Raw genomic sequence first — 13,935 nt, forward strand, 5'->3', positions numbered from 1 at the left:
TGAAGCAGAAGTAGATGTTTTTCTAGAACTCTCTTGTTCTTTCCCTGATCCAAGGGACATTGACAATTTGATCTCTGGTTCCTCTGCCTTTTCTAAATCCAGCTTGAACATCTGAAAGTTCTCAGTTCATGTCCTGTTGAATTCTTGCTTGGAGAATTTTGAGCATTACTTTGCTAATATGTGAAATGAGTGCAACTATGTGGTAGTTTGAACATTGTTTGGCATTGCCCTTCTTTGGGATTGGAAGGAAAATTGATCTTTTCTAGTCCTGTGGCCACTGCTGAGTTTTCCAAATTTGCTGGCATATTGAGTGCAGCACTTTCAAAGCATCATCTTTTAGGATTTGAAATAGCTCAGCTGGAATTCCATCCCCTCCACTAGCTTTGTTCCTAGTGATGCTTCCTAAGGCCCACTTGACTTTGCACTCCAGGATGTCTGCCTCTAGGTGAGTGACCACACCATCGTGATCCTAAAGATTTTTTTTGTACAGTTCTTCTGTGTATTCTTGCCACCTCTTCTAAATATCTTCTGGTTCTGTTAGGTCCATACCGTTTCTATCCTTTATTGTGCCCATCTTTTCATGAAATGTTCTCTTGGTATCTCTAATTTTCTTGAAGAGATCTCTAGTCTTTCCCATTCTATTGTTTTCCTCTTATTTCTTTGCATTGATCACTGAGGAAGGCTTTCTTAGCTCTCCTTGCTGTTCTTTGGAACTTGGCATTCAAATGGGTGTATCTTTCCTTTTCTCCTTTGCCTTTTGCTTCTCTTCCCTTCTCAGCTATTTGTAAGGCCTCCTCAGACAACCATTTTGCCTTTCTTTTTCTTGGGGATGGTTCTGATCACTGCCTCCTGTACAATGTCACGAACCTCCATCCATAGTTCTTCAGGCACTCTGTCTATCAGATCTAATCCCTTGACTCTATTTGTCACTTCCACTGTATAAATGCAACTCCCCTGGTGGCTCAGACGGTAAAAACATCTGCCTACAATGTGCGAGACTGGGGTTCGATCCCTGGGTGGGGAAGGTCTCTGGAGAAAGAAACGGCAACCCATCCAGTACTCTTGCCTGGAAAAATCCCATGGACGGAGGAACCTGATAGGCTACAGTCCATGGGGTTGGGAAGAGTCAGACATGACTGAGCAACTTCACTTCACTTCACTGTATAATTGTAAGGGATTTGATTTAGGTCATAACTGAATGGCTTAGTGGTTTTCCCTACTTTCTTCAATTTAAGTCTGAATTTTGCAATAAGGAGTTCATGATCTGAGCCATAGCCATTTCCCGGTCTTGTTTTTACTGACTGTATAGAGTTTCTCCATCTTCAACTGCAAAGAATATAATCAATTTGATTTCAGTATTGACCATCTGGTGATGTCCATGTGTATTAATTGTATTTATCATATTGCACACTATGTCTCTAGTACTTATTTAAGTTGTAACTGGAAGTTTGTACCCTTTGACCATCTTCATCCAATTCTGCCTCTCCCCAGACTGCAAATCTAATATTTTTCTTTCTCTTTAAGTTACTTTTTAAAAAAATGTTATTTATAGGTTTTTTTTACACCAGGAGGTGTGGCACGTGGGAGCTTAGTTTCCCAATCAGGGATGGAACCTGTGGGCCCTGTGTTGAAAGGGTGGAGTCTTCACCACTGACCCACCAGGGAAGTCCCTGATGTTTTTTTTTGCATTAGTTTGCTTGTTTTTGAGGTATATTTGATATACAGTACTATGTTAGTTCCTGATGCACAACATATTCAGTATTTCTATACATTTCAAAATGATTACCACCTGTCACTATGCAAAGATACTACATTGTCATTTACTGTATTCCCCACACTTAGCATGCACAAGCACGACACTGTATATTTACACTCCTAATCCATTTACTTTGTAATTGGAAGTTTGTACCACTTAACCTCCCTCACCTATTCCTCTCCTCTGGGCTATCGTCCCTTTGGTCTCAGTATTAACTTTCTTAGGGTATGAATTTATTTTTATTACTTTTATATATTACATATTCAATAATTATCAAATGTTTTTAAAATTTAAAAATACCATTAAGACTAAATAGAAAGGAGAAGTGTATGCGACCTAACTTTAAGTGAAAATGTCAGTGGATATTTTGTGGAATGGGTAGCCGAATTCAAGCATGATAAAAAGAAAAAGACACAATATCATGAGAAGAGAGTAGTCTAGTTACGTAAAGGCAAACTTATAAGCTTTTATTACACAGACAAAGAAGATATGGACACATTAACAAAATTACAAAAACGCGAATTTCTCCAAAAATTAATTGGTAGCGTGATTTCGCCTTCTCACTCCTGGGGGCGTCCAAGCTCCACCTAACCCCTCCTCCCTCGTTTTTTTTCCGGCTCCGAGGACCAGCGGCTGGGCAGCGCGCGAGGCAAGCAAGACGCCCCGGAATGCCGGGGCAGACCTGAAATCTGGGCCCCCGGGCCAGGCGCGCAGAGGAGGAAGAGAGCCGACTCCGAGGCAGGAACCTTGCACAAAAGCCACTTTCGTCGCCTTAACTGTTCAACCCTAAAACCCTAACCCAAGACCAGAAGCCTGGGACTGGGGCAAAAAGCGGCCTGGGTTTCCCGAAGTCTGAGCGGTCTTGTAGCCGCAGCCCGCGGAGAGCCGCGCCCCGCTCTCGTCCGGGCCTGCGGCGGTCGGAGCCTTCCGGCTAGTCAGGGCTGAGTCAGGACTGGAAGGCTGGGAAGGAGCGATGATTTCCCGACAACGGGCACGATACCAGCCACACCACGCATCGGTGGGAGGGACATGGAGTACAGCGCAAGCAGCCTCCTGTTGCTGTCCCCAGCTAGGCCCCAGGAGCTGGAAATGACTCGGCCTTGCCCTTGCTCCCAGGCGAGTGGTAAGCCCATGGGTCTGAACACTTCTCATTCGTGTGCGTGTTCCAGCCAGGTCCAGTTTACTCCGGCTCCTCCATCTCCACCCTAATCCCAGTGTTAACTACAGGTTGGCACTTGCCATGGGCACTTGCCATCTACCTCTATAAGGATTAAATCATGTGCTGTTGCAGCTGCTGACCATCCACACCCCCTGATGCGGAGAGCAGGAATGGAGAGCAGGAATGAGGCACACTGTGCTGGGGTGGAGCTGGGTGGGGTGGGTGGAGAAAGGAAACTGGCAGGGCGGTTCTCTAAATAGATATTTTCAGGAGCCGATTTTATGAACCCAATTCTTTTTTTTAATTTATTTATTTACTTTTGGCTGTGCTAGGCCTTTGTTGCTGCACATGGACTTTCTCTAGCTGCGGACAGCAGGGGCTACTGCTGCTCTTCATTGAGGAGCACGGGCTTCAGTAGTTGTGGCACGTGGTAGTCGTGGTGGCTTAGTTGCTCCTTGGCATGAGATCCTCCCGGACAAGGGATTGAACCCAGGTTCCCTTCATTGGCAGGAGGATTCTTATCCGATGTACCACCAGGAAAGTCTCATGAACCCAGTTCTTGAATCTCCTCATATCTAGAAAATCACTGAAATCCTTCAGGGTGATGACTGTTTTCATGATTAGCAGAAAGCTTCATGAGACTAGAAGAAACCTGGGAAAAAATATGCACTCAATTACATGTATTCCCTTTTCACCAAAATCATGTATATACTGACATTTCTCCCTGCTTCTTTCGAGCAGTTTCTCAGAGGTATCTGAGGCGCTGTTTACAGGCTGCAGTCATTTTGCTATCACAGTAATTGACAATGTCATTTAATCATTTTAACGATCTTATGAGATAATCATAAGGGTAGTTTTCCAGGTCACAGGTCAAAATGTTACAGGTGAGGAAATAAGTTGTAAAGCGACATGCCTGAGTTTCCGTTCTAGTAATGGAGCTAGACCCAGACCCAGGTCATTTATACTGATTGCCCACAAATCCCTTTTTAAATCAGAGCATTGCTTGAGACCAGGCCTACAAAAAATATACTTTGTCTTGGAGTCCTTGGAGGGGGCGACTGTGAGGTTCCAGTTAAACAAGGGAATGTGAGTCCCAGCCCTACCATGGAAGAGGTGGATTGCCTGGCTTCTAAAAACAAACTGAGGCAGAGGGGATACTGAAGTTGGGGTACCAGCAGTACTTCTTGCTACCTTAAACACAGCTGCTCTGGCTGTAACCCTTGTAGAACACTCCCAGATATTCTAATGAAACCCCGAAGGTGGGGCTAGTGCTGGAAGGGAATCTGAGCTTCCCGTTTCTGAGGAATGGATTAAAAACAAAACAAACAAACCCCTAAGAGTAGGAAGTAAGAACTTGACCCACCATCTGGTTGAATCCAGTCACGCTGAGAGTTGTTGGGGGGAGGGTGGATAGAGAGAGGAATGGTTTCTGAATAGATTTAATTCCCATCTCCTTCCAAGGAAAGACACCTGGACAAGAACAAATATCTTTAGTAGAAGTCCCAGAATGGGACAAGGCAGAGATTTCACAGCTAAAGGCAAATGAATGGGGTGGGTCCATGGACCTGAGCAATTACTATCAGGTTGGCAAAAGACCCAACAGAATCAGCTGCAACTTAGCACATAGTACCTAGGGACAAGGCCACCCCAACACATCTGAGAGCAGTAAGGTCCCAGATGCCAGCCACAGGGACCTGAGGTTGCCTCCTTTTTTTGCTACGTCTAGGCCATGGTAGCACCAGCTTCACCTAGATGCCACCTGGAGGAGGATAAGAGAGTGTTCTGGTTGTCTATTGCTGTTTAACAAACTATTCCAGTGTCAGGAATTTGGAAAGGGTATGAGGGGAGAGGCAGTTTATCTCTGCTTCTAAATTTCAGCTGAGAAGACTTGAAGGCCAGAGGTGACTTGATGACTGGGGACTGGAATCATCTGAAAAATTATCTATTTCTGCATAATCACTTTAAAATTTAGTGCCTTAAATTAACAATTTATTATTTCTCATGGTTCTCTTTGTTAGCTGGGGCTCAGATGTGAATTCGGCTGGAGCCAGAATGATCAATTTAGCCTTAAGCCTTTCTCCACATGGCCTTTATCTCTGGCAGAGTAACTGGTCTTCTTGCATGGCGTGGAGTAGCAAGAGGGAATGCTTCAACCAAGGTAACCAGAAGCTACAGATCTGTTAAAGCTCTCCCCTGAAAGTTACATATCAGTACTTCCATCCCATTCTGTTGGTCAAAACAGGTCACAGGGCCAACTCAGATTTAAAGAGAGGGGAAATAGACTCTACCTCTTGAAGGGTAGTTTTCCGGGTCACATTTCAAAAGAGTTTGTGGGATGAGAGATATTGTTGTCATCTTTAGAAACACAGTCACCACTACTAGTTAAACAAGAACAAACGGAGAGATTTTTAACTGGGCAGTTAAATTTTTCCCATTTCTCCACATCTTGTAGGCTACAGGTTTAAGAACAGGTTAGATCAATTATAAAATAGGCTACATTTTTTCCCGTGCATTGTTGTTGGTCAGTCACTAAGTTATGTCTGACTCTTCAACCCTGTGAACTTCAGCATGCTGGGCTTTCCTGTCCTTCACTATCTCTGGGAGTTTGCTCAAACTCATGTCCATTGAGTCAGCAATACCATCCAACCATCTCATCCTCTGTTGCCTGCTTCTTCTTGTGCCCTCTCTGAATGTAATGAATAAATTGTGAGCCACTACACATGTACAAGCTAAATTTAGAAAAGGCAGAAGAACAAGAGATCAAATTGCCAACACCCGTTGGCTCATAGAAAGAGCAAGAGAATTCCAGAAAAACATCTATTTCTGCTTCATTGACTACACTAAAGCCTTTGAATGTGTGGATCACAACAAACTGTGGAAAATTCTTAAAAGAGATGGGAATACCAGACTACCTGACCTGTCTCCTGAGAAACCTGTATGCAGGTCAAGATGCAACAGTTAGAACCAGACATGGAAAATAGACTGGTTCCAAATTGGGAAAGGAGTATGTCAAAGCTGTATATTGCCACTCTGTTTTTTTTTAACTTACATGCAGAATACATCATGCGAAATGCCCAGCAGGATTAATCACAAGCTGGAATCAAGATTGCCAGGAGAAATATCAATAACCTCAGATATGTAGATGACACCCTAATGGCAGAAAACCAAGAGGAACTAAAGAGCCTCTTAATGAAGGTAAAAGAGGAGAGTGAAAACCTGGCTTAAAACTCAACATTTAAAAATCTAAGATCATAGCATCCGTTCCCATCACTTCATGGCAAATAGATGGAGAAAAAATGGAAACAGTCACTTTCTTGGGCTCCAAAATCACTGCAGATGGTGACTGTAGCCATGAAACTAAAAGACGCTTACTCCTTGGAAGGAAAGCTATGACAAACATAGACAGTGTATTAAAAAGCAGAGACATCACTTTATCAAGAAAGGTCTGTCTAGTCGAAGCTATGGTTTTTCCAGTAGTCATGTAGTAGTAAGAGCTGGACCATAAAGAAGACTGAATGCTGAAGAATTGATGCTTTTGAACTGTGGTGCTGGAGAAGACTCTTGAGAGTCCCTTGGACTGCAGGGAGATCCAACCAGTTAAATGAGGGCTTGAGATTTCAGATTTTGAGTCAATTCCTAGGCAGGTTAATAAGAAGTCCGGGGTCCCCGAGGAGGAGAGAGGAGTCTGGGGCTCTCAAGGAGGAGAAAAGGACAAACTCTTTTTCTTTTTTCTCTACATTCCTTAGTCTTAGTCACGTAAAACATTTTTTCTTTAAGCCCAGAACTGATGATTACACAACAAACAACTCAGTTTAAACTCTGTACTAAGGATTATATAACAACAATGTATCTTGTTTGAGGACAGTTTCTCCTTCCTGGAAACCTTCTGGCTGATCCTGTTATCTTAAAATGTAAGTTATGGGAGTGGGTCTAGTAAGATCTTTACAATCTTGAGATATTCTTTTGATTTATTTTAATAACTAATTTAAAAAGTATATGACTCCCTTGCTTAGACTAGGGATGGGGGCACTCTCCGGCCCCCTCCTGATGTCTATGTCAGAACCTTGCTCTGTCCCTTTTTCACTTTAATAAAACTCTGCTACACAAAAGCTCTTGAGTGATCAAGCCTGGTCCCTGGTCCCGAAGCTAAATCTTCTTCTTCAGAGATCACAAATCTGACACCATTCACTCTAAGCTATCAATTTTAGGATCTGGACTTTTAGGAACAGGTCAGTTTGCAAGTTGGAAAACTGATTCTTCAGCTTACTGGCTGTATATCGTGGACATATTGTTTAATCTTCCTATGTTTCAATTTTCTCATAGACAAAGTGTACTAATATTACTTTACATGGGGCTTGCAAAACTTAAGTTTAAAAACTTTGGCTTTAATAGCTCAAAAATTTTGATAATTGTGAGAGTGAAAACTTTGATCTAGACTTTTAGGAAATCAGTGACTTGGCCTGATTTCTGACAAAAGAAGGAGAGGATAAAATTTGGGAGTGGTCTGAGGCAGTATGTTCTTGGAGAAGAGGACATTTGAGTGATTTATGTATGTTGAAAGGAGGGACACACTCTGGAGAGGTGTGTTCCTCCTGGTACTTAAAATTAGACCTGAGATCTAATCCTAGCATCATTCATTAGTACCTAGTTTCATTATTTCTTGGCAGTCTTCAGTAGAGTTCACGTTACACATTACTTAAAAAAATGTTTCTTATTGTAAAATACATATAACATAAAATTTACCATCTTAGATGAACCCTTTTTAAGTGTACAGTTCATATTGTTGTGTGACCATCACCCTTATCCATTTCTAGAATTCTTTTCATCTTGCAAAACTGAAACTCTGTACCTATCAAACAATAACTCCCCATCCCCACTACCTGCCCCCCAGCCTCCGCCTGTAGAATTCTACTTTCTGCTTCTGTGATGTTTGATCATTAACTACCTCATATAAATGGAATCAGTATTTTCAGTATTTTTCTTTTTGTGACAGGCTTATTTCATTTAGCATAATGTCTTCAAGGCTCATTCAGTATTGTAGCATATGTTAGAATTTCATGCTTGTTTAAGGCTAGTAATATTTCTTTGTATAAACTTCACATTACTTTTTGTTATATCAAGAACTTTGGCCCTTTATAACATGTTTCTTATATTTTGCACACAGGAAGGGTCACCATACATAGTCAGGTCAGTGTTTTCCCTCTAGGATTTCAGTTCACCTTTTAAAGGGAGGAAGTGAAGGCAGAACAAAGACAGGAGTGGGAACAGACTAAAATAATCTTTCAAATGAGTAATTATTTCCTGGACAGTATTCCCGGCTAGATATGTAAAACAGCAGGCCCCCAGAGCTAAATTAAGGAGTTAGATTTAGGGGCAGGGGGTTATTGATTCATATATTTATTGGTAACAGCTTTATTGAGATATAATTCATAGACCACACAATTCATTCATTTAATGTTATTTAATTCATTTGTTTAACTTCATTGACTTTTCACATATTCAGAGTTGTAGAACTATTATCACAAAATCTTAAAAAATTTTCATAGTCCCTGAAAGAATTCTTGTACCAATTTGCCATCACTCCCAGGTCCCTCCTTAGCCCTGTGCAACCGTTAATCTACTTTCTGTCCATACAGAGATGCCTATTCTGGAAATTTCATGTAAATGAAATCATATAATATGTCGTTCTTTATGACTGGCCTCTTTCACTTAGTTCAAGGTTCATCCATGTTGTAGCGTGTATTGATAATTCATTTCTTTGTTTACTAGATGAGAGAAATAATAGCAGAAATTAATTTCTTTTTATTTCTCAATAATATTCCATATTGTTGATTATACTGCATTTTATCTACTCATCAGATTTTGGACATTAGATTTGTTCCTATTTTTTGGCTATTATGAGTATTGCTGCTTTGAATACTCATGTATAAATTATGGGACCTGTGTTTTAATTTCTCTTAGGTATACCTAGAGGTGGATTTTTTAAAAATGTTTTTATTTTATATTGGAGTATAGTTGATTTATAATGTTGTGTTAGTTTTAGACATACAGCTGAGTGATTCAGTTATACATATATCCCTTCTTGTTCAGATTCTTTTCCATATATGTTGTTACAGAATACTGAGTACAGTTTTCTGTGCTATACAATAAGTCCTTGTTGACTATCTGTTTTTATATACATATATGTGTGTGTGTGTAGTATATATATATATATAGTAGTGTGTACACGTTAATCCCAAACTGCTAATTTATCCTTCTCCTGCAAGGAGTTAGATTTTATAGGACCAGAAAATGAATTTAGGAAACTAGACTAGCTGTTCTCTTCTTTTTGTATTCTTATTTAAAACTGTAAAGGAGATTGGAGATACATGCTGAGGTGGCAACCATTGAACATTCTCTACAGGCCACAGTGTGACAGAAAGAGGGGAAGAATGGCATACACTTTTAGAAAATAGAGTAGATTTTAGGAGAATTTCTACTCTAAAGGAGCTTTCCTCTGAGTAGTTTCCACTATGTGAGGTCAGATGAGACCTAGGACAGCCCAGAACACAAGGACCCTCCCTTCATATCCCCACAGACCACTGTCAGTGTGGGCTAGTCTCTGATTCTCCTCTCCCTACCAGGAACTGAAGAGACTGTTGCCAGTACCTTTCCCCATGATCAGTCTCTGAGGAGGCAGAGCTTTCACACATCTGACCTCAAGGGTCAGTGGGTATCTGGGAGAGTCCTGAGGGGTGGGACAGTTGCCTGGAGTTCACCCTCATCACACCTTATCCGGCTCAGGAGAATCACTCTTCATCTACTCATCACTATTTCTCACCCAGGTTTTCCCCTAAAGCAGCTCCTTGGGGGGAGCTATTTCTCTGAGTACACAACGACACTGACATATTAATCACGTCTTTCTGGGCAGAAGTGGTGGCAGTCCTCCAACAACAGGAAGTTGAAGTTCCTTCCCTGTTCTGGATTGAACAACCAAATTTTCTTGGCTCGTAGAGTCTCTCATGTCTCTCCTCCCCACTCCACCCCCCAACCCCATCCCGGCTTCCTTTTATTTTTTTTTTTTTAAATTAATTTATTTATTTTAATTGGAGGCTAATTACTTTACAATATTGTAGTGGTTTTTGCCATACATTGACATGAATCACCGGCTCCCTTTTAAAACTTGACTTTGTCCCTGACTCTGGACTTTAATACTGACGTCATTTAAGGATTTGGAGACAATGGACAAAATATTTCTTCCTTTGTAATGTAGGGGGACTAGTTGGAAAACTAATCTCCACTAGAGGGAGACTTCATCTTAAGAAAGAAAACGATATGAAATTCGTGATGTTTAATGGAAGCAGATAAAGTACAGAACATGTAGAGGAAGTATATAATTAATTTATACAGCTGTTGCATTTAGCCAACTATCTCTTTTAAAAAAAAGAAAGCTCTTATTTCCACATTATTTTCACAATGATAATTCATTTTATGTAGGAATTACTTTTTGTTTTTAACTTAATTTTATAATTATGTAAAATATTTACTTAAATATTTACATAATTTACTTCCCTGGAAGCTCAGACGGTAAAAGCCTCTGCCTACAATACAGGAGACCTGGATTCTATCCCTGGGTCAGGAAGATCCCCTGGAGAAGGAAATGGCACCCCACTCCAGTACTCATGCCTGGAAAATCCCATGGACAGAGGAGGCCTGGTAGGCTACAGTCCATGAGGTCGCAAAGAGTCAGACACGACTGAGCGACTTCACTTTCTTTCACTTTTCTTTAACTTAATTTTATAATTATGTAAAATATTTACGTATTTTTCATATGTAATATTTGGGGGGCTTCCCTGGTGGCTCAGTTGGTAAAGAATCCGCCTGCAATGAGGGAGACCTGGGTTCTATCCCTGGGTCAGGAAGATCCCCTGGAGAAAGGAATGGCTACCCACTCCAATATTCTTGCCTAGAGAATTCCATGGACAGAGAAGTCTAGTGGGCTACTGTCCATGGGGTCGCAAAGAGTCGGACACAACTGAGTGACTAAGCACACGCACAAAATATTTACATGGTTCTAAAATCAATTCTACAAAACAAAGTATATTCAAAGAAGTTTATCTTCTGTCTTTTCTGCATTATTTCTCCTCTCTCTAAAGGTAATCACTAATCATACCACTTACTTTTCCAACATTATTTTTTCTATTAGAAACACACGTTTATCAGTTCAGTTCAGTTCGGTTGCTCAGTCGTGTCCGACTCTTTGCGACTCCATGGACTGCCGCATGTCAGGCTTCCGCGACTCCATGGACTGCAGCATGCCAGGCTTCCCTGTCCATCACCAACTCCTGGAGCTTACTCAAACTCATGTCCATGGAGTAAGTGATGCCATCCAACCATCTCATCCTCTGTCGTCCCCTTCTCCTCCCGCCTTCAATCTTTCCCAGCATCAGGGTCTTTTCCAACTAGTCAGCTCTTCCCATCAGGTGGCCAAAGTATTGGAGTTTCAGCTTCAACATCAGTCCTTCCAATGAACATCCAGGACTGATCTCCTTTAGGATGGACTGGTTGGATCTCCTTGCAGTCCAAAGGACTCTCAAGAGTCTTCTCCAACACCACAGTTCAAAAGCATCAATTCTTCGGCGCTCAGCTTTCTTGATGGTCCAACTCTCACATCCATACATGACTACTGGAAAAACCATAGCTTTGACTAGACGGAACTTTGTTGGCAAAGTAATGTCTCTGCTTTTTAATATGCTGTCTAGGTTGATCACAACTTTTCCAAGTAGCAAGCGTCTTTTAATTTCATGGCTGCAGTGATTTTGGAGCCCAAGAAAATAAAGTCTGTCACTGTTTCTATTGTTTCCCCATCTGTTTGCCATGAAGTGATGGGGCCAGATGCCATGATCTTAGTTTTCTGAATGCTGAGTTTTAAGCAAATTTTTTCACTCTCCTCTTTCACTTTCATCAAGAGGCTCTTTAGTTTCTCTTCGCTTTCTACCCTAAATGTAGTGTCATCTGCACATTTGAGGTTATTGATATTTCTCTGGCAATCTTGATTCCAGCTTGTCCTTCATCCATTCCAGCATTTTTTATGATGTACTCTGCATGTAAGTTAAAGCAGGGTGACAATATGTAGCCTTGACGTACTCCTTTCCAGATTTGGAACCAGTCTGTTGTTCCATGTCCAGTTCTAACTGTTGCTACTTGACCTGCATACAGATTTCTCAGGAGACAGGTCAGGTGGTCTGGTGTTCCCATCTCTTTACACAGTCAAAGGCTTTGGCATACTCAATAAAGCAGAAGTAGATGTTTTTCTGGAACTGTCTCGCTTTTTCAATGATCCAATGGATGTTGGCAATTTGATCTCTGGTTCCTCTGCCTTTTTTTTTTTTTAATATTTATTATTTATTTAGCTGTACTCGGTCTTAGTTGCAGCATGCGGGATCTTTAGTTGAGACACGTGAAACCCTAGCTGCAGCATGTGGGATCTAGTTCCCCATCCAGGGATCAAACCCCAGCCCCTGGCATTGGGAGCGTGGAGTCTTAGCCACTAGGCCACCAGGGAAGTCCCTCCTCTGCCTTTTTTTATATCTCCTTTTAAATATAAACAATAGCGCACTATTCACATGTCCTACACCTTTCTTTATTCACTTTAAAGTATTTCTTGGAGATTACTCCATAGCAGCATCTTCCTCACTGCTTTTTACAGTAAAAAAGTAGTGTATAGTACTCCTTTTGTGGAGGTACCATATTACTGACAGACAGATTGTTGTTTCCAGTCTGTAGCTATTACAAATAATGTTGTATACAATAGTGTACACTTTTCATACTTTTGTTAGAGTATCTTTGGGATGGATTTTTTAAAATGGATTGCTTAATCAAAAGGCGTTGATAATTGTGCTAGTTAGATATTGTCAAAGTCTCCATTGTGGAGGCTGTATCATTTTACATTTCCATACTCAACATATGAGAATGCCTGTTTCCTCACAGACTCATCAACAGAGTATGTTATCAAAGTTTTGGATTTATTCAGTCTTGTGGGTAAGATGTGCTATCTCCATGTACTTTTAATTTCCATGTTTTTAAAATTATGAGCAATACTGAACATTTTTCGTATGGTTAACAGAAATTTGTATGTCTTCTCTGTGATAGGCTCATTTTATCAATTCATCTGTGGAGATGAGCATACTTTTTTTTTACCTTGGATCAATTAATATGATAAACTACATTAATGAATTTCCTTTGACTCGCCATTTTTGCATCCATGGAGTATTATCCACTTGTTTATGATACAAATTTTTTAATATACTATTGGCTTCTGTTTACTAATATCTTATTTAAGATTTTTATATCAGTATTAACAAGTGAAGTTGATCTATAGTGATTTTTGTTTAGTCTTTGTCATGATTCCAAAATTTAGGTTTGGGAATCAATATTACACTCACTTCAGAAAATGAATTTGAAAACTTTCCTCTTTTGCCATGTTCTAAAATAGCTTGAAAATTTATTTTTTTAAGTTTGATTTATCTTCTGTGAAACTATCTGGATCTGTTTTGTTCTGTGGGGTAACTCTAATCAGTTACTCTAATTCTTTTATGTTAAATGGTCTGTTTTTACTTTGTCTCCACATGAATCAATTCTATTAAATTGGGGTTTTACACAAAATTATATATTTAATGTAGATTTTCGAACATATTTACATAGACTTTTAAAAAAATTCCTCTTCTATGTCTCTTTCTTTCTAGTTTTATGTATTTGTGTTGAAATTCCCCCCTCCCAATTTTTTGAGTAGTTTAGCTAAGAAGTTATCAATTTAATTTTTTCAAAGAAACATTTTTGGATTTATTTGTTAGTTCTACTTTTTGTTGTTATTTTCAAACCCATTAGTCATTCGCTTTCTTTTGACTAATTTCTTCCTTTTGCTGTTATTTGGTTTGCTTTGCTTTTTCCCCTAGTTTTTTGAGTCATAATGTTTATTCATTTATTTTTGCTTCTAAACTTTTATTCATTTATTATTATAAATTTTTCTATGACAGCTGTT

The 13,935-nt window shown here is 40.1% G+C and overlaps 1 protein-coding gene across 9 annotated transcripts in view; it reads left to right on the forward strand.

Annotated features, from left to right (window-relative positions):
• Positions 1-13,935, forward strand: part of CFAP126 (cilia and flagella associated protein 126) — a 39,479-nt gene that overhangs the window by 4,105 nt on the left and 21,439 nt on the right. Inside the window, exons 2-4 of one of the 9 annotated variants that reach the window (XM_081485003.1) lie at positions 2,381-2,879; positions 4,934-5,073; positions 5,971-6,110. In XM_081485003.1, coding sequence (XP_081341129.1) covers positions 6,069-6,110 — 42 coding nt within the window. In that variant the 5' untranslated portion in view covers positions 2,381-2,879; positions 4,934-5,073; positions 5,971-6,068. The remainder of the gene's footprint in view (positions 1-2,380; positions 2,880-4,933; positions 5,074-5,970; positions 6,111-13,935) is intronic. The other 8 variants (XM_081485002.1, XM_081485005.1, XM_081484998.1 and 5 more) reach the window with 8 other exon arrangements.

This window comes from Giraffa tippelskirchi, chromosome 5, assembly GCF_054371585.1.
Source record: "Giraffa tippelskirchi isolate mGirTip1 chromosome 5, T2T-mGirTip1v1.2.pri, whole genome shotgun sequence".
NCBI lineage: Eukaryota > Metazoa > Chordata > Mammalia > Artiodactyla > Giraffidae > Giraffa > Giraffa tippelskirchi.